Raw genomic sequence first — 24663 nt, 5'->3', positions numbered from 1 at the left:
ATGAGGTCAGACGACAGGAAGACAACAGACGACAGCAGGATGAGGACAGACGGCAGGATGAGGTCAGACGACAGGAAGACAACAGACGACGGCAGGATGAGGACCGACGGCAGGATGAGGACAGATGGCAGGATGAGAGCTCATGTCTGTTGGTTCATTAGACTGTTTCCGTCTTTCTGCCTCCAGATCTCCTCCAACAACCTGCAGGATGACGACAGTGACCTGCCGGAGTTTGAACCTTTTGATGACATCACCGGGCCAATGGCCACGCCCAGAGCCCCTGCCATGGATGGGGGTGAGACCTGCGTGTGTGTGTTTGTGTGTTTGTGTGTGTTTGTATATGTGTTGTTTGTGTGTGTGTTTGTATGTGTGTGTGTGTGTGTGTATGTGTGTATGTATGCCTACTCCTGTTGTGTCCTCTGTTTTGTTCCCTTCACCTGGACTCATGGACTCATGTCGGCATGATGCACAGGAGCATGTTGACATGATGCACAGGAGCATGTTGACATGATGCACAGGAGCATGTTGACATGATGCACAGGAGCATGTTGACATGATGCACAGGAGCATGTCAGGTCAAGGCACGTGACCGTTAAGGAAACAGCAGTAGTACAGATGAAATCAAATCACTGTATGATGAATTAACAGATTGTTCACATGAGGTTGTTGTGTAAAAAACAAAGTGAAGTCCGTGTTGTAATGAGACGACGGAGGTCTCGTCTCTGAGATGACGACTTCCGCCAGGAAACAACACACGTCTCTCTCTCTCTCTCTGCAGGCTCTCTGTCTGTGGTGGCTGTTGACATGTGTCTGGACATAAACCGCAGTGACCACATCACCTCCGCCTATCAGAACCCAAACCTGGTCATACGCCGCGGTCAGGAGTTTGTTGTCCGCATTGACTTCACGCGTGCCCGGACCCCTGACGACACCTTCCAGCTGGAGTTCCTGATTGGTGAGTTGAACAAGGCCTTAATTACTCTGACCGCAGCTCGTCTGTTATTGGTTTGTCTGAATCAGATCTCAGCTGTGATTGGCTGGTCTGAACTATACTGATTAGATGTGATACCCCTCGCAGCCTGTGGCTCCGCCCCCCCCCCCCCCCCCCACGGGTCACACAACAAAGCGCTCCCAGATCAGTGTTGAGACACAGCTCATTAAGAGTTGGCACCACACAATTAGACAACTGTCATCTCGTTAAGTCACATCATGCTTGTTAGCTGTGCTAATTAACATGCACTCCCTATGGCTGTGTCGTCTGAGGTAAATTAACACACACACACACACAGAGCAGAACAGATGTTCACTCACTGTTTTGGCCTCTACTGAGTAGAAAAAAAGTCAAGATGAAATGAAACATGACTGAATTTGGCTTCAGACTGCTACAGAATAGCTGTGATATGATATGGTATGATATGATATATGATATGGTATGATATGATATATATGATATGATATGGTATGATATATATATGATATGGTATGGTATGATATATATGTGATATGGTATGGTATGTATGGTATGATATATATACGGTATGATATATTTATGATATGATATATGATATGATATATGATATGGTATGATATGATATATATGATATGGTATGATATATATATATGACATGGTATGGTATGATATATGTGATATGGTATGGTATGTATGGTATGATATATATACGGTATGATATATTTATGATATGATATATATGGTGTATGTTATGAAATGTATGATATGATATATATTATATATATTATATATGATATGATAGGTGATCTTCTTTCACACAATGTGACATAATGTGAATATAAATTGATATCACTAAAATGACTGACCACACTCTCACATTATGGGTTATATTATACATTATCTATCTATCTCATCTAGCTATCTTATCTTATCTTATCTTATCTATCTATCTATCTATCTATCTATCTATCTATCTATCTATCTATCTATCTATCTATCTATCTATCTATCTATCTATCTATCTGTCTATCTCTTATCTTATTTATCTATCTGTCTCTGTCTGTCTTTCTATCCATCTATCTGTCTATCTACCTATCTATCTTTCTGTCCTTCCATCTGTCTGTCTGTCAGTCCGTCCATCCATCTACCTATCTATCTATCTATCTATCTATCTATCTATCTATCTATCTATCTATCTATCTATCTATCTATCTATCTATCTATCTATCTATCTATCTATCTATCTATCTATCTATCTATCTATCTATCTATCTATCTATCTGTCTTTCTGTCTTTCTGTCTGTCTTATCTCACACTTCAGAACAACAAGTCATTTTTGTTTATGAAATATGAAGAATAACTAAATACTCTGGTGCCATCTTGTATAAAGATTTTCTGGTATGTTCCAATAAACCTTCAAAAATCCCTGCAGTGTGTGTGTGTGTGTGTGTGTGTGTGTGTGTGTGTGTGTGTGAGTGAGTGTGAGAGAGCGAGAGAGAGAGAGAGAGAGAGAGAGGCAGTTCAACAGAGATAATTGGAAGCTCGTTAAGGAGCTTGACAGCCTTCATCAGGGAGTAGTTTGACATCTCCATCATTGATTAATATATAATCCTCTTTTCTCCCACCATCCATCCTTCTGTCTCCTCCCTCTATCTTCTCGCTCTCCCTCTCTGTCTTCCCTCTCTCTCATCCTGTATCTCTCCTCCTTCTCTCTTTCTTTATCTCCGAGGCTCTGACCCGTCTGCCAGCAGGGGGACTATGGTGTCAGTGATGTTTGGTGGTCAGGGCGGCGGTGCGTGGAGTGGTCGTATAGTGGAGGATAACGGCGCATCGGTGATGGTTGGCATCACCTCCACTCCGGATGCCATCATTGGGAAGTTCCGGACTTACGTGGCGGTCCTCGGGCAAAGCGGGAAGCACCGCACCAAGAGAGACTCCAACACTGACTTCTACATGCTGTTCAATGCCTGGAACCCCGGTCAGCACTGGACACACACACACACGGCTTCAAACACAGTTCAGTTAACACAGTTCAGCTAACACAATTCAGATAACAGTTCAGCTAACAAAGTTCAGCGAACACAGTTCAGTTAACACAGTTCAGCGAACACAGTTGAGATAACAGTTCCGCTAACACAGTTCAGCGAACATAGTTCAGTTAACACAGTTCAGCGAACACAGTTCAGTTAACAGTTCAGCTGAAACAGTTCAGTTAACACAGTTCAGCGAACACAGTTCAGTTAACACAGTTCAGCGAACACAGTTCAGTTAAACAGTTCAGTTAACACAGTTTAGCTCTAACACAGTTCAGCTAACACAGTTCAGTTAACATAGTTTAGCTAACATAGTTCAGTTAACATAGTTTAGCTAACACAGTTCAGTTAAACAGTTCAGTTAACATAGATTAGCTAACATAGTTCAGTTAACACAGTTCAGTTAACAAGTTTAGCTAACACAGTTCAGTTAACACAGTTCAGTTAACGTAGTTTAGCTAACACAGTTCAGTTAAACAGTTCAGTTAACATAGTTCAGTTAAACAGTTCAGTTAACACAGTTCAGTTAACATAGTTTAGCTAACACAATTCAGTTAACACAGTTCAGTTAACGTAGTTTAGCTAACACAGTTCAGTTAACACAGTTCAGTTAACATAGTTTAGCTAACATAGTTCAGTTAACACAGTTCAGTTAAACAGTTCAATTAACACAGTTCAGTTAACATAGTTTAGCTAATACAGCTCAGTTAAACTGTTCAGGATTTTGAAGTCTCTCTGATTCTGCAGATGACGCCTTCTTTCTGCCTGATGAGTCCGGTAGGAGCGAATATGTCCTAAATGACTTTGGAATCATCTACATGGGTGAGGCCCACGCTGTTGGTCAGAGGAACTGGGTGTATGGACAGGTACACACACACACACACACACACACACACACACACACACACACACACACACACGGTTTGAGTTGTTTGTGACAATATATCTGTGCCTCTGTAAGTTGTAGGTGGATTTCCAGATATATGTGTACATGTATATGACATACACCTCGCTGTCTGTCTGTCTGTGTGTGTGTGTCTGTCTGTGTGTCTCTGTCTCTGGCTGTCTGTGTGTCTCTGTCTCTGGCTGTCTGTGTGTTTCTGTGTGTCTGTCTGTCTGTTTGTCTGTCTGTCTGTCTGTCTGTCTGTCTGTCTGTTTTTCTGTCTCTCTCTCTGTCTGTCTGTCTGTTTTTCTGTCTCTGTCTGTGTATCTGTCTGTCTGTCTGTCTGTCTCTCTCTGTCTGTCTGTCTGTCTGTCTGTCTGTCTGTCTGTCTGTCTGTCTGTCTGTCTGTCTGTCTGTTTTTCTGTCTCTCTCTTTCTGTGTCTGTCTGTCTGTGTGTCTGTGTGTGTATCTGTGTGTGTATCTGTCTGTCTGTCTGTCTGTCTGTCTGTCTGTGTATCTGTGTATCTGTCTGTCTTGTCTGTGTGTCTGTCTGTGTATCTGTGTATCTGTCTGTCTGTGTCTGTCTATGTATTTGTCTGTCTGTCTGCCTTTCGGTCTGCCTGTCTGTTTCTGTCTGTAGTTTGAGCAGGGGGTTCTTGATGCCTGTATTTACATCCTGGATGCATCCCAGATGCCTCTTCATAACCGTGGAAATGCCATGGCACTGGTCAGGAAGGGTTCTGCCATGGTGAGAGGAAACACTTGTCTGTCTGTCTGTCTGTTTGTCTCATCTGTCTGTCTGTTTGTCTCATCTGTCTGTCTGTCTGTCTCATCTGTCTGTCTGTCTATTGACGGAGTACATGGCTTGACTGTTATCAGGCTATTGAAGAGGAGTTATCATCACAGATGTGTCCCTAATAGATGGGCTAGCAGACCCCTACTAAGACTGTGAGCACCCATTTAGTATGTCAGTGAGCCGGTGCTGCCGGAGCCCAGGAGGGCAGGTGGCCTGTTACCAGCCATGGGCTTTGAAGTTCATTAGCAACTTTTTTTTTCAAACCTTTATTGATCAAAAATGTGTCGCCCACACTGCAGTCATCAAAAGCGTGTTCGATCAGTCGTGTGGACGGGGGCGCGGTACCAGCCGGTGTTCAGACATGGTAACAAATGTAGCCACGATGGCTCTTTGTCGAAAACAGATGTAACACATGATCATAATCATTTACAAAACACACAGCAGCTGTCGCTCATTGGGAGCGGTGATACTCTATTTAATTAAGGACTTTTACATAGTAACGTCTGTCACGTTAACGCCAGCTGATGCGTCAGGTGACCCACATCCACAAACCAAACGTCTCCTGTCCACCAGATCAACTCTCAGGATGATAACGGCGTTCTGGTGGGGAACTGGAGTGATGACTTCTCAATGGGAACGCCGCCGACCTCTTGGACAGGAAGTGTTAAAATATTGCTGCAGTATGCCAGCAGTGGAACGCCCCAGTGCTTCGCTCAGTGCTGGGTGTTCGCCGGAGTCTTCAACACCTGTGAGGACCAAACTCCACCCAAACCTCTCCTGCTGGGTTACCTCGTGCTCAGCACGTCTCATTTTACAGTTTATCTGCCTGTTTGAACCTCTTCAGCTTTATCTTTTATACTGCACTTTTATACCGCACTGTTATCCTGCACCTTTATACCGCACCTTTATACTGCACTTTTATACCACACTGTTATACTGCCCTGTTATACTGCACTGTTATACTGCACTTTTATACCGCACTGTTATCCTGCACCTTTATACCGCACCTTTATACTGCACTTTTATACTGTGCTGTTATACTGCACTGTTATACTGCACCTTTATACCGCGCCTTTATACTGCACTTTTATACCACACTGTAACACTGCCCTGTTATACTGCACTGTTATACTGCACTTTTATACCGCACTGTTATCCTGCACCTTTATCCTGCACCTTTATACCGCACCTTTATACTGCACTTTTATACTGCGCTGTTATACTGCACTGTTATACTGCACTTTTATACCGCACTTTTATACCGCACTGTTATACTGCACTTTTATACCGCACTGTTATACTGCCCTGTTATACTGCACTTTTATACTGCACTTTTATACCACACTTTTATACCGCACTGTTATACTGCAGTTTTATACCGCACTGTTATACTGCACTGTTATACTGCACTTTTATGCCGCACTTTTATACTGCGCTGTTATACTGCACTTTTATACCGCACTTTTATACTGCGCTGTTATACTGCACTGTTATACTGCACTTTTATGCCGCACTTTTATACTGCCCTGTTATACTGCACTTTTATACTGCACTTTTATACCACACTTTTATACCGCACTGTTATACTGCAGTTTTATACCGCACTGTTATACTGCACTGTTATACTGCACTTTTATACTACGCTGTTATACTGCACTGTTATACCGCACTTTTATACCACACTGTTATACCGCACTGATATACCGCACTTTTATACCGCACTGTTATACCGCACTGTTATACTGCACTTTTATGCCGCACTTTTATACTGCCCTGTTATACTGCACTTTTATACTGCACTTTTATACCACACTTTTATACCGCACTGTTATACTGCAGTTTTATACCGCACTGTTATACTGCACTGTTATACTGCACTTTTATACTACGCTGTTATACTGCACTGTTATACCGCACTTTTATACCACACTGTTATACCGCACTGATATACCGCACTTTTATACCGCACTGTTATACCGCACTGTTATACCGCACTTTTATACTGCACTGTTATACTGCACTGTTATACTGCACTTTTATGCCGCACTGTTATACTGCACTGTTATACTGCACTTTTATGCCGCACTTTTATACTGCGCTGTTATACTGCACTTTTATACTGCACTTTCATGCTGCACTTTTATACTGCGCTTTTATACTGTGCTGTTATACTATACTTTTATGCTGCACTGTTATACTGCACTTTTATACTGCGCTGTTATACTGCACTTTTATACTGCACTCTTATACTGCACTGTCATACTTCAGTGTTATACTGCACTGTTATACTACACTTTTATACTGCGCTGTTATACTGCACTTTAATACTGCAATGTTATACTGCACTTTTATACTGCACTGTTATACTGCACTGTTATGCTGCACTTTGACACAACAGCTTAAAAAAGTGTTGTTCAGAAAAGTCCTTAATAACTGATGTCTCTTTCATACATGAAATGCAGCTCAGAGTGCTTTATATTATATATTTATATTATAAATAATATCATATCATATGATATATGATATATAATATATTTGTCATATTTTATATTTTGTATTTTTATACATTGTTATATAGTTATTTATATTTTATTTTTATATTTTGTATTTACTTATACTTTATATTATATATTTATGTTTGAAACAATCAGATTACAATCAGAGATCAGGAATTCCCTTATTGCCTTGGCATTGCACGCAGTGGGAATTCAGCTTGGCATTGTTGGTACAGTTGCGAGTGCAAGGAAAATACTGTCTTAAAAAGAATGAAAAAATATATGAATACACACAATATACACACACATATATTTACACACATATATTTACATATATATATATATATATATATATATATATATATAAACAGCAAAAAGTAAGTAAAGTACAGTTTTATATACAGAATCATGATATTTATGTGTGTGTGGGGGAAAGTCGTCAGGGAGCCCTCTCGATTAGTCCAACTGCAACAGGGACGAAACCGCTCTTGTGACATGAGGTTTTGGTCCTGGTGGACCTCGGCCTCTTGCCAGAGGACAGATTCTCAAAAAGTTGGTGACCAGGGTGGGAGAGGTCGATAGCAGTATTGGTGCTGGAGGAGTGCAGGTCCTGGAGAGATGGGAGGTGGCAGCCGATCACCTCTCCGCCCAGTGAATGATGCGCTGCAGCCTGCCCTGGTCCCTGGGGATGGCAGCAGCGGACCAGACGGTACTGGAAGAGGTTAGGATGGACTCAGTGATGAAAGTATAGAAATTCAGCATCACCGTCTGTGGCAGGTTGAATTCTTCAGCTGCTACAGGAAGTACATCCTCTGCTGTGCTTTACTGATGAGGGAGCGGATGTTTAGCTCCTACCTGAGGTCCTCAGCAGTGTGGTGCCCAGGAACAGGAAGTACATCCTCTGCTGTGCTTTACTGATGAGGGAGCAGATGTTTAGCTCCTACCTGAGGTCCTCAGCAGTGTGGTGCCCAGGAACAGGAAGTACATCCTCTGCTGTGCTTTACTGATGAGGGAGCGGATGTTTAGCTCCTACCTGAGGTCCTGAGCAGCGTGGTGCCCAGGAACAGGAAGTACATCCTCTGCTGTGCTTTACTGATGAGGGAGCGGATGTTTAGCTCCTACCTGAGGTCCCGAGCAGCGTGGTGCCCAGGAACAGGAAGTACATCCTCTGCTGTGCTTTACTGATGAGGGAGCGGATGTTTAGCTCCTACCTGAGGTCCTCAGCAGCGTGGTGCCCAGGAACAGGAAGTACATCCTCTGCTGTGCTTTACTGATGAGGGAGCGGATGTTTAGCTCCTACCTGAGGTCCTGAGCAGCGTGGTGCCCAGGAACAGGAAGTACATCCTCTGCTGTGCTTTACTGATGAGGGAGCAGATGTTTAGCTCCTACCTGAGGTCCTGAGCAGCGTGGTGCCCAGGAACAGGAAGTACATCCTCTGCTGTGCTTTACTGATGAGGGAGCAGATGTTTAGCTCCTACCTGAGGTCCTGAGCAGCGTGGTGCCCAGGAACAGAATGACTCCAGACAGCTTGAGAGACTGATGTCTGGAGGTGCCGCCATTGGTGTAAAGCGAGAAGAGCAGCGGGGACAGGATGCAGCCTTGAGGGACGCCGGTACTGATGAAATGAGGGTCCTAGACATGCTTCCTCATCTTCATGTGTTGACTCCTGTTGGTCAGGAAGTCAGTGATCCACCTGCAGGCGGAGTGGGGCACGTGGAGCTGGGAGAGTTTGTCCTGGAGAAGAGCAGGGCTGACTATTGAATGCGGAGCTGAAGTCCACAGTCCAGGTGAAGGAGGGTGGAGTGGAGAGCCACACTGACTGCATCGTGTGTCGACCTGTTGGCTCTGCATGCCAGCTTTAGTGGCTGCAGTAGGGGGTGGTGATGGACTTGAGGTGGGACAGCACAAGGCGTTCAAAGGTCACAGCGGAGGGTCTTCAGTCATTTAGGCCTGTTATCCCTGGCTTTTTGGGGAGCGGGGTAATGGTGGAGGGTTTTTTTTCCCCTTCCCTTCTTCTCCCCAATTTTATCCGGCCAATTCCCCCACTCTCCCGAGCCGTCCCGGTCTCTGCTCCACCCCCTCTGCTGATCTGGGGAGGGCTGCAGACTACCACATGTCTCCTCCCATACATGTGGAGTCACCAGCCGCTTCTTTTCACCTGACAGTGAGGAGTTTCACCAGGGGGACGTAGCACGTGGGAGGATCACGCTATTCCCCCCGGTTCCCCCTCCCCCCTGAACAGGTGCCCCGACCGACCAGAGAGGGCGCTAGAGCAGCGACCAGGACACATACCCACATCCGGCAGATGTGGGTAGCCAGTTGTGTCTGTAGGGACACCCGACCAAGCCAGAGGTACATTGGGGATTCAAACTGGCGATCCCCGTGTTGGTAGGCGACAGAATAGACCGCTAAGCTACCCGCACGCCCTTGGTGGAGGTTTTAAGGCAGGCTGACCCCCTGCAGTCATTCAGGGAGGTGTGAACAGTGGAGACAGCTGGTCTGCAGTGTCTAAGGCTTACGGGGGAGACGGCATCCGGTCCAGCTGCCTTGTGGGGGCTCCCTCTTCTGAACAGCCTGTTAACATCCCTCTCCTGGATCAAGACAGAAGGTGTGATAGTGGGGAGGGGGTGCGCAGGCTGGGAGTTGGGTCATGGCAACGGGGCCCTTGGAGTGGGGGGGCGGTGGATGGAGCTGCTGGAGTACCGGGGCTAATGGCTGGGGGGTTGGCAGATACAGTCCAAGCTGTCCCTTTGTCTGTCAAATCCCCAGCAGAAGTCCTTCAGCTCAGTGGGTCTGGGGTCTGTCAGCGTCGGGGGGGGGGGGTCTGTAGTGGGGGTCGCTGGCTGAGAAGTGATGTTTCCAAGCAACCTGGAGCAGAAAAAATACAACAAAAAATAATGAATAGTCAATGTTTTGAAATTTAATTTAATTACATTGAATGAAAAGTCGTTCTGATTGGTCGAGTCTGCTCCAGACTCGACCAATCAGAACGAGCAACCAGACAAGAACGACCCACAGTATGGTTAATATGAGTCTCCCAGCTTCCTTATGGAACACGCCCACCTTTCATTTGTCCTTGTGAATCTAGAACCAAGCAGAATGATCCACTCATTAACTTTCCCTCTTGCTGCTGTCCTTCACTTGTACACACACACCTCACACACACCTCACACACCTCACACCACACACACACACACACCTCACACACACACACACCACACACACACACACACACCACACACACCTCACACCACACACACACACACACACACACCTCACACACACACACACCACACACACCTCACACCACACACACACACCACACACACCTCACACACACACACACACACCACACACACACACACACACCACACACACCTCACACCACACACACACACACCACACACACACACCACACACACCTCACACACACACCACACACACCTCACACCACACACACACCTCACACACACCACACACACCACACCACACACACACACACACACCACACACACCTCACACCACACACACCACACACACCTCACACACACACACACACACCACACACACACACACACACCACACACACCTCACACCACACACACACACACCACACACACACACCTCACACACACCACACACACCTCACACCACACACACACACACACCACACACACCTCACACCACACACACACACACCACACACACACCACACACACCACACACACACACCACACACACCTCACACACCACACACACACACCACACACACCTCACACCACACACACACACACCACACACACACCACACACACCACACACACACACCACACACACCACACACACCACACACACACACCACACACACCACACACACACACCACACACACCACACACACCACACACACACACCACACACACCTCACACCACACACACACCTCACACACACCACACACACCACACCACACACACACACACACACCACACACACCTCACACCACACACACACACACCACACACACACCACACACACCACACACACACACCACACACACCTCACACCACACACACACACACACACACCTCACACACACCACACACACACACACACACACACCACACACACCTCACACCACACACACACACACACCTCACACCACACACACACCACACACACACACACACACACCACACACACACCACACACACACACACACCTCACACACACCACACACACACACACACACCACACACCACACACACACACACACCACACCACACACACACACACACACCTCACACACACCACACACCTCACACACACCACACACACACACACCTCACACCACACACACACACACACCTCACACACACACACACACACCACACACACACACACACACCACACACACACACACACCTCACACACACACCACACACACACACACACACCTCACACACCTCACACCTCACACACACCACACACACACACACACACCTCACACCACACACACACACACACCTCACACACACACACACACCACACACACACACACCTCACACCTCACACCACACACACCACACACACACACCACACACCACACACCGCACACAGTCCTGCGATGCCTGGGCATCCCCTCCCGGGTCGTCACCAACTTCAGCTCCGCCCATGACAACACGGGGAACCTGAAGACCGACCTCATCTTCCGACCAGACGGCACACCGGACAGACGCAACACCCGCGACTCCATCTGGTTGGTCCACCGCCCTGTCAGTCATCTCTGTTACTGGCATACAAGTCCAGGGAATTCATCTGATCGGCTGAAACAGTTCTGCCTCATCTGTCTCTCTCTCTGTCTCTCTTTCTTTCTCTCTGTCTCCGTCTGTCTCTCTTTCTGTCTCTCTCTCTGTCTCTCTGTCTCTCTTTCTGTCTCTCTGTCTCTCTCTCTTTCTGTCTCTCTTTCTGTCTCTCTTTCTGTCTCTCTTTCTGTCTCTCTCTGTCTCTCTCTCTGTCTGTCTCTCTGTCTCTCTTTCTTTCTCTCTGTCTCTCTCTCTGTCTCTCTTTCTGTCTCTCTCTCTGTCTCTCTGTCTCTCTTTCTGTCTCTGTCTCTCTCTCTTTCTGTCTCTCTTTCTGTCTCTCTTTCTGTCTCTCTTTCTGTCTCTCTCTGTCTCTCTCTCTGTCTGTCTCTCTGTCTCTCTTTCTTTCTCTCTGTCTCTCTGTCTCTCTTTCTTTCTCTCTGTCTCTGTCTGTCTCTCTTTCTGTCTCTCTCTGTCTCTGTCTGTCTCTCTTTCTGTCTCTCTCTGTCTCTGTCTCTGTCTGTCTCCCTCGCTGTCTCCCTCTCTCTCTCTGTCTCTCTGTCTCTGTCTGTCTCTCTCGCGGTCTCCCTCTCTCTCTGTCTCTGTCTGTCTCTCTCTCTCTCTTTCTCTCTTCTGTGTGTGTGTGTGTGTGTGTGTGTGTGTGTGTGTGTGTGTGTGTGTGTGTGTGTGTGTGTAGGAACTACCACTGTTGGAATGAGGTGTTTATGACCCGACCTGACCTCCCTCAGGGTTTCGGAGGATGGCAGGTGGTAGATGCAACGCCTCAGGAGACCAGCGATGGTGAGACAGACAGACAGAGACAGAGAGAGACATGGAACAACAGACAGATATAGAGACAGACAGACTGTTTTCTGTCTCTTGTCTTCAGGTCATTTCCGCTGTGGTCCGGCTTCAGTCGCTGCCATTAAAGAAGGTCAGCTGTGTCACCCGTTTGACTCACCCTTTGTCTTTGCTGAGGTAAGTGTAATTAATTAAATGTCTTTCCACCAAACACCACACTCCAATTAATACCCACTCCCGCCCTGAGGACCTCGGAGGACACGTCACAGCTGGCACACATTACAAGTCCAGGGCTGGATAGGCCGTGCAGCTAAACGTAGGATCAGGCAACCAGACCGCTTGCTGCAGACCGGCTGCTGCAGACCGGCTGCAGCAGCATGCATCTGGTGTGCACACAGACACATGCTGCTGCAGCCCTGTCTCTCCATACTTGACCCCACCCTGTCCCCTGAGCCACATGCCCCCCAAATGGTCAGGTCCTCCTTCTGCCACCTTCACAACACTGAGAAGAAGACCCTCTCTCACGCCTGCTGCTGGGACTCTGATCCATACCTCCATCTCCTCCCGCCTTGGTTACTGCTGCTCACTCCTCTGTGGCATCAGTGCTAGCTCTATCAAGAGACTCCAACTGGTCCAGAACACATCCACCCGACTTTTAACTTCCACCAGATCCTGGCACCACATCACCCCAGTCCTAAAAGACCTCCACTGGCTATCCATCTCCCACTGGATCAGTTACAAAATCCTGGTTCTTACTTATAAAGCCCTTCACAAACTGGCTCCCCCATACCTCACCGACCTGCTCTCCCCCTACCAACCCTCTCGGTTCCTCAGGTCCACCTCAGCCTCCCTTCTCTCCACCCCCAGGTCCAACCTCCGCGGCTTTGGTGACCGAGCCTTCTCCAGGGCAGCTCCCAGGCTCTGGAACTCACTCCCCCAAATCATTAGAGACTCAGAATCCCTCCCACTCTTCCAATCCCGTCTCAAGACACACCTCTTCTCCATTGCCTTCTCGTGCACACACAAAGCCAAGCGCGAAGCAAGCCCAATAATAAAAGCAATGCATCAATTTGACGCTTAATGGCGGAAATAGGTATAAATGTCCAAAACTCTTAGATGGATTTATTCATGACGTGATTGACATTAGGGGGTGAAAAACAACACTGTTTTAGGAAAAGTCAAAGAGTGAGGGGCCTCAGTATGTTATTACAGCATGGCTATTTACACAGTACTTACTGATTTGCGTCAAAATAACACAATGGTGGTTCCATCAGTGTGTGTGTGTGTGTGTGTGTGTTTGTGTGTGTGTGTAGGTGCTTTACTTGCACAGCAGTGAGTCTAGTCTACATGGACAACGTGTTTGCTCCCTCCCATATTCTGGGTTAGATTAGGACATGATGGAGGAAATATGTAGACTACTAGCAGCATATTAGCCAGGTGAGGGAGGGGGGAGGGCGCATGTTGGTCTTTTCTGGTGGTTGTGTAAACGTGCATGTGAAAGGTGTGGCCTGTTCATTCATGTGTCTCGCCTGGTTGGCAGACAGGAATGGCATGTGGACATATGTTGTCGCTGCTTCTGCTCCTACATATTGGGCTTATAAACGGACGTGGTTCTGGTTTCATATCATCTAGTCTCAGTACCCACCGCCAGTACCCCTCTTCCATAAAGTGTTATTTACCAGTCTGTCCACGGAGGGGCGCCATTTGGGATTGGTTGAATGACGCATGTCTCCAGTGAGAGTAGGCTATAGCAGCCTGATGGGAGATGGCCGAGACTGATGTTTCTTCTCACCCTTGTCAAATGTGTAGGCTACTCATTCATATCAGGGGTCAGATAGAGAGCGAGGAGGAAGAGGAGGAGGCAATGTGAACAGTGTCAGTTGTGTCATGTTGCTGGTATGATGGTAGTTTCTGCCTGCCCCAGAGCTGCCCGGTGGACACAGCGAAGTGCACCTTTTAAGAATTGTGTAGCAGTGGTCCAGTGTGTTATTTTCCCTGGTGGGACAATTAATCTGCTGTCTGTATTCTGGTAGTTCACCTGTTAAAGTCCCCAAGCATGCCGTCCCATGCCGTTAATCTGGCCGGCCGGGGTTTACAGCCCGCCATCCATCTGGCCTGGGGTGGGACGTCAACGCCGGCCAGGATGGAGGAGGAAAACTGCTGCGCTGAAGAAAACGGCTTGCAGAGCTCCACGACCGGGCTGCGGTGTGAACTCAACACTGTGACATCTGTGCACCAACCTTCCTTTATGTAGACCAAACTGCTCCGCCCCTCCCGCTCCCCAACGGCGCCGGGACACAATCCGCTCAGTGTAGGCGGAGGCCCAGCAGATGTAGTCCCGTCGGGGGTGGAGTCACTGAGCCGGGTTTCAGTGGGACAAGGCGCAGTAGAACAGTCAGAGTCCTTGTTCGCTCCGTTGGGGAGAAGCAGCTCGGCGAGTTTGTTGGCGTGGACTGGAGACCCGCCAGGTGAGTTGCTGGGAGTGCAGATTGAAATTCCCGCTGTCAGAGTCTCCCCAGTGTACCATCCCACTTCCCCCGGCTGCATGGCCTCCATGTCTCACAGAGAGCGGCTGTTCCTCCAACCAAGACCCCCAAAAGCTTTCCAGGTTTGTGAAAACTGGTGAAACCCATCTGGAGTGAACCGCCTCATGTCAGGCGGTTCAGCTCGACTGAGAGGAATCCGGTCTGAAGAACTTGACACGGGATAAACAAGGCAAAGAAAGTACTAGAGAGTGCTGTGTCGAGGCTGCCCTCCACGGCGCCATGATGGTAATAATATTGTCGGGGCGTCCGGGTGGCGTGGCGGTCTATTCCGTTGCCTACCAACATGGGGATCAGCGGTTCAAATCCCCCTGTTACCTCCGGCTTGGTCGGGCGTCCCTACAGACACAATTGGCCGTGTCTGTGGGTGGGAAGCCGGATGTGGGTATGTGTCCTGGTTGCTGTACTAGCGCGTGACAGGTGACTCCACATGTATGGGAGGAGGCATGTGGTAGTCTGCAGCCCTCCCCGGGTCAGCAGAGGGGTTGGAGCAGAGACCGGGACGGCTCAGAAGAGTGGGGTGATTGGCCGGGTACAATTGGGGAGAAAAAGGAGAAAACTCAAAAAAAAAAATAATAATATTGTCGGTCTGTCTGTCTGTCTGTCTGTCTGTGTGTCTGCAGGTGAACAGTGATGTGGTCTACCAGAAGCGTGATAAGTATGGGAATCTGACTCCCTACCGGGTGGAGAAGGCCATGATCGGCCTGGCCATCCTCACCAAGGCTGTGGGGTCCAACGCCCAAAATGACATCACCAGCACCTACAAGTACTCTGAGGGTACAGCACACACAAAACACACACACACACACACACACACACACACAAATATATTACACACCAACTCCTTTTTTCTCCACCCTCCCTCTCTCTGTCTCTCTCCCCCTCCAGGCAGTCCTCAGGATGCTCAGACGATGGAGCGGGCGGAGCAGTACGGCTGTGTAAGAGATCATTCTGAGCTGGACGTGGAGGAGATCTCTGCAGTCATCCAGGCTGACCAGGTGTGTATCTATCTGTCTGTCTTAGGGTCTGTTATTCCTGGTAAGAAATACACAAAAGGCAGAGCAGAAACGGAAACACACACACACAAAGACACACACACAAGTGGAGCAGCACAAGCACCTCTCTTCTGACGTCATTCATTTTCCCTTCACATCTCGTCTCCGTCCTCCATCTCTGCAGGTCCTGTTGGGTGAGGACTTCAGTCTGGTGGTGGTCTTTCTGAACCAGGGCAGTGTGACCAGGACAATCCAGGCCAACCTCTCCGGCTCGGTGATCTTCTACACCGGAGTGGTGGAAAAGACCTTCAAAGACCACAACTTCTCTGTGTCTGTGGCCCCCCAGACCAGTCAGTATCTATCTATGTCTGTCTGTCTGTCTGTCTATCTATCTTTCTATCTATCTGTCTATCTATCTATCTATCTATCTATCTATCTATCTATCTATCTATCTATCTATCTATCTATCTATCTATCTGTCTATCTGTCTATCTATCTATCTATCTATCTATCTATCTATCTATCTCTCCATCTAGCTTTCTATCTATCTATCTATCTATCTATCTATCTATCTATCTATCTATCTATCTATCTATCTATCTATCTATCTATCTATCTATCTATCTATCTATCTATCTGTCTATCTGTCTGTCTGTCTGTCTGTCTGTCTGTCTGTCTGTCTGTCTATCTATCTTTCTGTCCTTCCATCTGTCTGTCTGTCAATCTGTCCATCTATCTATCTATCTATCTATCTATCTATCTATCTATCTATCTATCTATCTATCTATCTATCTATCTATCTATCTATCTATCTATCTATCTATCTATCTATCTATCTATCTATCTATCTATCTATCTATCTATCTATCTATCTATCTATCTATCTATCTATCTATCTATCTCTCCATCTAGCTTTCTATCTATCTATCTATCTATCTATCTATCTATCTATCTATCTATCTATCTATCTATCTATCTATCTATCTATCTATCTATCTATCTATCTGTCTGTCTGTCTGTCTGTCTGTCTGTCTGTCTGTCTGTCTATCTATCTTTCTGTCCTTCCATCTGTCTGTCTGTCAATCTGTCCATCTATCTATCTATCTATCTATCTATCTATCTATCTATCTATCTATCTATCTATCTATCTATCTATCTATCTATCTATCTATCTATCTATCTATCTATCTATCTATCTATCTATCTATCTGTCTGTCTGTCTGTCTGTCTGTCTGTCTGTCTGTCTGTCTGTCTGTCTGTCTGTCTGTCTGTCTGTCTATCTATCTATCTGTCTTTCTATCTGTCTGTCTGTCTGTCTGTCTGTCTGTCTGTCTGTCTATCTATCTATCTATCTATCTATCTATCTATCTATCTATCTATCTATCTATCTATCTGTCTGTCTGTCTGTCTGTCTGTCTGTCTGTCTATCTATCTATCTATCTATATCTATCTATCTATCTATCTATCTATCTATCTATCTATCTATCTATCTATCTATCTATCTATCTATCTATCTATCTATCTATCTATCTATCTATCTATCTTTCTGTCCTTCCATCTGTCTGTCTGTCAATCTGTCTGTCAATCTGTCCATCCATCCATCTATCTATCTATCTATCTATCTATCTATCTATCTATCTATCTATCTATCTATCTATCTATCTATCTATCTATCTATCTATCTATCTATCTATCTATCTATCTATCTATCTATCTATCTATCTATCTATCTATCTATCTATCTATCTATCTATCTGTCTGTCTGCCTGTGTCTGTCTGTCTGTCTGTCTGTCTGTCTGTCTGTCTGTCTGTCTATCTATCTATCTATCTATCTATCTATCTATCTATCTATCTATCTATCTATCTATCTATCTATCTATCTATCTATCTATCTATCTATCTTTCTGTCCTTCCATCTGTCTGTCTGTCAATCTGTCCATCCATCTATCTATCTATCTATCTATCTATCTATCTATCTATCTATCTATCTATCTATCTATCTATCTATCTATCTATCTATCTATCTATCTATCTATCTATCTATCTATCATTTGTCTGTCTGTCTGTCGTCTATCTGTCTATCTATCTATGTCTGTCTGTCTGTCTTCCAGATGAGAAGGTAGTGATCCCGATCTCTGCTGAGGAGTATGGTCCTCATCTTGGCTCTCAGCTCAGCCTTCATTTTATATTGACTGGTCAGGCAGACGACCAATCAGTGACTGCCATGAGGGTCGTAAACCTGCAACCCCCACCTCTCAATCTCATGGTAAAAACCACACACACACACACACACACACACACTGGTTTGAGTGTGAGCTGAATTGATTCCATTTGATCAGGATTGATGTTGGGCCTGTTTAGATGTGGTTTGATGTGGTCTGATATGATATGATACATATAATATGATATATATGATACATATGATTGATATATGATATTATATATGATATGATGATTATATATGATTGATATGATATATATCATATGACATGATATATATCATATATATGATCTATGATATATGATATGACATGATATATATATTATATGATATATGGTTGATATATATATGATATGATATATGTGATATGATATGATATATGATATATATGATATGATATGATATTATATGATATGATATATGTGATATGATATGAGCGGTATATGTCCAGGTGAGCGGGATACCTCAAGTACAACAGGAGATGTTTTTGATGGTGACCTTCACAAACCCCTTCAGCTTCTACCTTGAGGAGGTTTCCCTGTCCATAGAGGGAGCTGGACTGATGAACCAAAAGACTCGCTATTACAAGTACACACCAGAGAACACACTCACACACACACACCCCACATATGCATATAAGCACACACCTCTTCAAACTATCAAACTATCTAACTAGGCATGGCGGTGACAAAACTCATGCACTATCTGACCAGACTTAACACACACACTCTCTCTCTCTCTCTCTCTCTCTCTCTCTCTCTCTCTCTCTCTCTCTCTCTCTCTCTCTCTCTCTCTCTCTCTCTCTCTCTCTCTCTCTCTCTCTCTCTCTCTCTCTCTCTCTCTCTTGCTCTCACTCTCTCTCTCTGTCTAACACAAATGCACACATGCAAGCACACGCAGGTGCATGTACACACACAAACACTTGCGCACAAACACACAAGGTCTAGAAAAAGTCTTGAATGCTGCGTGTGTGTGTGTGTGTGTGTGTGTTCCAGTGTGCTCGCCCCCATGGCTACCATCACTGTGAAGGAGCCCTTTGTCCCAAGGCTCAGCGGCACCAGGACTCTCATCGCCATCCTGAATGCTAAGAACCTCACTCAGGTAATCAGAGGCTAACTGAGAGAACCGGGAGAACAGTTGGCATAATACACCCAAACACACTGACAAAAGGACACGTTTAAACTTCAGGAGAACGTTCCACCGTGGTCAGCAGTATGTAGTAAGATAGAAACAGTAATAACTTTATTCATATAGCACTTTTCTAAAACAATGTTACAAAGTGCTTTACAAAGAAATACAACCAGACAAGGCAAAAATAAGGGTAAGACCAAATGAGTAAAAGTAAAAATAAAAACTGTAAATAAATAAAAATATCAAACATTTGTTAAAGCTTTTGTAAAAAGAAAAGTTTCAAGATGAGATGTAAAAGAAGCTAGAGACTCGGTTTGTTTTAGCTCAACAGGAAGGGAGGTCCATAGTGTGGGGGCTCTAACAGCAAAAGCCCGATCACCCTTTGTAACAAACCCAGACCTGGAATAACCAGCAGGGCTCCATCTGCAGACCTTCATGGTCAAGGGGGCATATACCAGGTGAATAAATCAGAGATATATGTAGGGGCAAGACCATTTAAAGCCTTAAAAGTGAGCAATAAAATCAGACTCAGAGCCGGACTGGCTCCCTGTTATATTCCTGAGCTTGCCTCCCTACACTGGCTCAGTCAGTGTAGGGAGGCAAGCACGGGAGTGATATGATCATGCCTCTTAGTCCCGGTAATGAGCCGAGCAGCGGCGTTTTGTACCAACTGCAGATGTTGGAGGGAGCACTTGCTAATACCCGAGTAAAGTGCATTGCAATAGTCAAGCTGAGAAAGGAGAAAAGCATGAACAACCCCCCCCCCCTCTCTTTTTCTCCCCAATTGTATCCGGCCAATTACTCCACTCTTCCGAGCCATCCCGATACCTGCTCCACCCCCTCTGCCAATCTGGGGAGGGCTGCAGTCTACCACATGCCTCCTCTGATACATGTGGAGTCGACAGCCACTTATTTTCACCTGACAGGGAGGAGTTTTGCCAGGGGGAGATAGTGCATGGGAGGATCACGCTATTCCCCCCAGTTGCCCCTTCCCCCTGAACAGGCACCCCGACCGACCACAGGAGGCGCTAGTGCAGCGACCAGGAAACATGCCCACATCCGCCTTCCCACCCGCAGACATGGGCAATTGTGTCTGAAGGGACACCCGACCAAGCTGGAGGTAACACAGAGATTTGAACCTCCGATCCCTGTGTTGGTAGGCAACAGAATAGGCTGCCACGCCACCTGGGCGCCCAGCATGTACAACTTTTTGCAGCTTGGCAATTGATAAAAATGACCTAATTTTGGAGATTACCTTGAGCTGGAGGAAGCATGACTAAACATGTTTGATTTGTAAATCAAAACTGAGGTTAGCATGGAGTATTACCCCGAGATTCCTAGCAGCCTGCTTAAGACTACCTGACAGACCACCAAGATTAGAACGAAAAGGGCTGATGGGATTTGGGGGGACCGAGCAGAATGACCTCAGACTTACCATCATTAAATTTAAGAAGTTTTCGAACAGCCAGGATTTAATTTCAAAGAGGCAAGTTGTGAGATTTGCAAGGGTGCTAGGATCTGTGGGTTTTAGTGGCATGTATAACGGAGTGTAGTCAGCATAATAATTGTTAAACACATCATGATTTTGAATGACCTTGCCAAGGGGCAGCATATATATAGAAAACAGAAGGGGGCCAAGAACTGAGCCTTGAGGGACACCACAACTCAGCTGAGCCATCGAGGAAGTAAGAGTTACCCAGAACAACAGAAAAAGTTCTTTTTGAAGAGGTAAGAGCATAATAAACTAAGAGCCAAGCCTTTGATGCCAACCCAAGTCTCTAAGCAATGTAAGAGGATACTGTGATTGACTGTATCAAAGGCAGACTTAAGTCTAAAAGAACTAAAATTGAGCCATCCCCTCTGTCTGCAGTCAGCAGTAGGTCATTAGTGACCTTAACTAGAACTGTCTCTGTACTATGAAGTGCTCTAAAACCAGACTGGAAACTGTTAAAACCACTATTAGTGTCCATAAAAGAACTCAATTCAGATGAAATTACTCTCTCCAGAACCTTAGATAATAAAGACAGTTTGGAGATTGGTCTGTAGTACTTAAGGACAGGGGATCTAAGTTAGGTTTCTTCAGCAATGGGTGAACAATGGCATGTTTAAAACTGTCTGTAAAAGAACCAGAGGCCAGAAAATTGACATTTGGAGAATAACAAGGCTAACAGTTTAAAATACCTCCTTGAGCAGCATAGTGGGAATGATGTCTAAGATGCAGGAGGAGGAGTTCATACTGGCGACTGTACTCTTAACACTGAAATTGTAATTGGTTGAAACTGGGTAAAAGAGGCAGAATTAACATGGGGAATGGAAATAATGCAAGGGCCTGGCCGGATTTGGGACCTGATATTCTCCATCTTATTTATAAAATGAGGGAGAAATTCTTCAGGCAGATCAACATCAGGTTCAAAAAGGAAGTGGAATCAGTTACCCTAAACAGAACTTTAGGATTGTGGTTATTTCTTGATATTAGTTCAGGGAAGTATTCTGATCTTGCATCCTTAACTGCCTTCTGGTAAATTAACATGTGGTTTTTAAGGGTGTTATGTGCTATTTCGGACTTGTCTACCTTCCATTGTCATTCTGGTTTTCTACGGAGTCTTCTCAGGGCACGAGTGTGATCATTCACCCAGAGGAGGTTATATGATTTTTGTTTCCTAGTTTTAAACGGTGCAGTTTGGTCGAGGATGGATAGGCACTGATCATTGAATGAATTTAACAGTGTGTGTGTATTGAGGGGGGATAAAGATGGATTACTACAGAGCCAGCGTTGAGAATGCGAGAGCATGTTTTAGGATAGTGACTTTGAACAGCGAGCTGTAGTGAACTTTGAAAATCACAGCTTTATGGTCAGATATAGGCATATCTACCAGATAAGACACTCGAGACAGAAACCAGATGAGAGTACAAGGTCCAAGATGTGACATTTGTAATGTGTGGCCCCTTTAACAGCTTGAATGAGGTTAAAAGAATCTATAAGATCCAAAAATTGTGAAGTTGGAATGGGAAAGACAACACACACGAACACCAAAATCATCAAGAATAAGCACCCTGTCATATTTTGGCATGACAATAGATAGGTCAGAAAACTCAGAAATAAAACTAACTGAATTAGGGGGCCTATAAGTCAAGATGCAGAGTAAAGGAGAGTAAAGGGTTTCATAGTAGCAGTAGTAGCAGTAATAGTTATATCATTAGCAGCATTTGCAGTTATGAAAGTGCCAGTAACAGCAGCAGTAATGAACGTTCCTGATGCGACCCTCCCCATTCATCTGGGCTTGGGACCAGCCCTCAGAATACACTGGCTTGTGCATCCTCAGCGGCTGGGTTGATCGTTGTAGTAATAACAGATAACATTATTAATATTGAATTCAAATATAATAATCACATTAGTTCATTTTATCAAAATAATAAAAAAAAGTTTATCTTAAATTAGTATTTAGTTTGAGATTTATTTCAAATATAACGGGTGTTTGGGAGAAGGTTTAATGACGTCGAGACTGTTTCACGAGATTTCTACTGTTCACACGGTAAATCATGTCTCATTAAAAACCTTCAGAAGCAGTGAAGTTTTAAAAACTCTCCAAACTGAATCTTTTCCAAGAGATTTGTTTTCACTTTGAATTTCTTTTCGCTTTCCCTTTACAGGTGCAAGGTTTGGTTGAACTGAAAATCCAGCCCTGAGCTGATTGGCTGACGTAGTCATAGGCCACACCGTCCCACACTGCTTTCACCAATCACAAACAGCGCCTCTGACAGTGGGCGGGGCCAGAAGTTAAACTGCACGTGATTCGCTTTTTTTCCTTTTATTTTTTTTGCTGACGTTTTCATTCTGCTTTTACACAGAAAACCATTTCTTAGTGTTTTCTGCCACAGCTTTATAGAAACAAGTCCATGTTTCCATTCAAATGCCAAACAAATTTCAGCAAACCTTTGAAAGCCCCATGCACCAACTTCCCCTCAAACCAAAACCATTTCATCTGAGATCATGGATTTTAACCGTGAACATGACCATGACTTTGGGTAGTGACCGAAAGGGTGAGATGGTGGATACAAGCGGCTGAAATGGGTTTCCTCCGTAGGGTGTCTGGGCTCAGCCTTAGAGATAGGGTGAGGAGCTCGGACATCCGGAGGGAGCTCGGAGTAGAGCCGCTGCTCCTTCACGTCGCCAGTTGAGGTGGTTGGGGCATCTGATCAGGATGCCTCCTGGGCGCCTTCCTTTGGAGGTTTACCTGGCACGTCCAACTGGGAGGAGACCCCGGGGTAGACCCAGAACTCGCTGGGGGGAGTACATGTCCAATCTGGCCTGGGAACGCCTTGGGATCCCCCAGGAGGAGCTGGAGGGCGTTGCTGGGGAGAGGGACGTCTGGAGTGCCCTACTTAGCTTGATGCCACCCCGGCCCGACCCCGGAGAAGTGGCTGAAGATGAATGAATGAATGAATTTTGTTTTTCATGGTTTTTAGTGTTTCTGTTCAGCATTTCATATTTTTAACTTTAAATATGAACAAGATTAACCTGACAGAAACATAAATCTCAGTTCTGAATTGCCAACATTTGTAATGAGAAATAATTAGGAGGTCAAAGGTCAACACACACACACACATTTTTGACGGTCAGGTTGTTGGGTGGTTTTGCTAAAACACTGGATGACATCGCCACCATCCTTAAGCTGCAGCCACGGTGACATGTGGCTCGTCCGCTCAGTGTGGGTGCTGGTCTTCCTACGCTGACGTTCGCACGGGGAATATCTTGCTGCTGATACACAACACCAGATCAACACAACTGTTGTGAGCGTTTACATTTTGTGCGCCAGTAAAAGCGCCACAGCGTCAGACCAAACCAAACATCAACGGTTTGATTTCTTAAAACGTGAGACTGGCTGGAATAAATCTGATGCGTCTTCAGTCGGCAAGAGTTTCGTGGCTGTTTCATGTCCTCTGACTGTCGTGCTGTGCTGCCGGGGGCTTTTACTAACACGAATCTTTTCATGAACA

At 45.6% G+C, this 24663-nt stretch overlaps 1 protein-coding gene across 1 annotated transcript; it reads left to right on the top strand.

The window, feature by feature from the left end:
• LOC130129675 (coagulation factor XIII A chain-like) lies at positions 1–23433 on the top strand. The gene is made up of 16 exons (XM_056299262.1): positions 1–295; positions 728–955; positions 2700–2948; positions 3751–3869; positions 4527–4634; positions 5256–5430; positions 11793–11931; positions 12672–12775; positions 12864–12952; positions 15942–16095; positions 16207–16316; positions 16498–16663; positions 18425–18579; positions 18986–19122; positions 19530–19635; positions 23317–23433. The coding sequence occupies exons 1-16, from the start codon at positions 1–3 to the stop codon at positions 23350–23352; spliced, it is 2370 nt and encodes a 789-aa protein (XP_056155237.1). The 3' UTR covers positions 23353–23433.
• The last annotated feature ends 1230 nt before the right edge of the window (positions 23434–24663 follow it).

Source organism: Lampris incognitus, chromosome 19 (genome assembly GCF_029633865.1).
Source record: "Lampris incognitus isolate fLamInc1 chromosome 19, fLamInc1.hap2, whole genome shotgun sequence".
In the NCBI taxonomy this organism is placed as follows: domain Eukaryota; kingdom Metazoa; phylum Chordata; class Actinopteri; order Lampriformes; family Lampridae; genus Lampris; species Lampris incognitus.
Note: the sequence above shows the minus strand (reverse complement) of the source record. Positions and strands in the feature narration are given on the sequence as shown.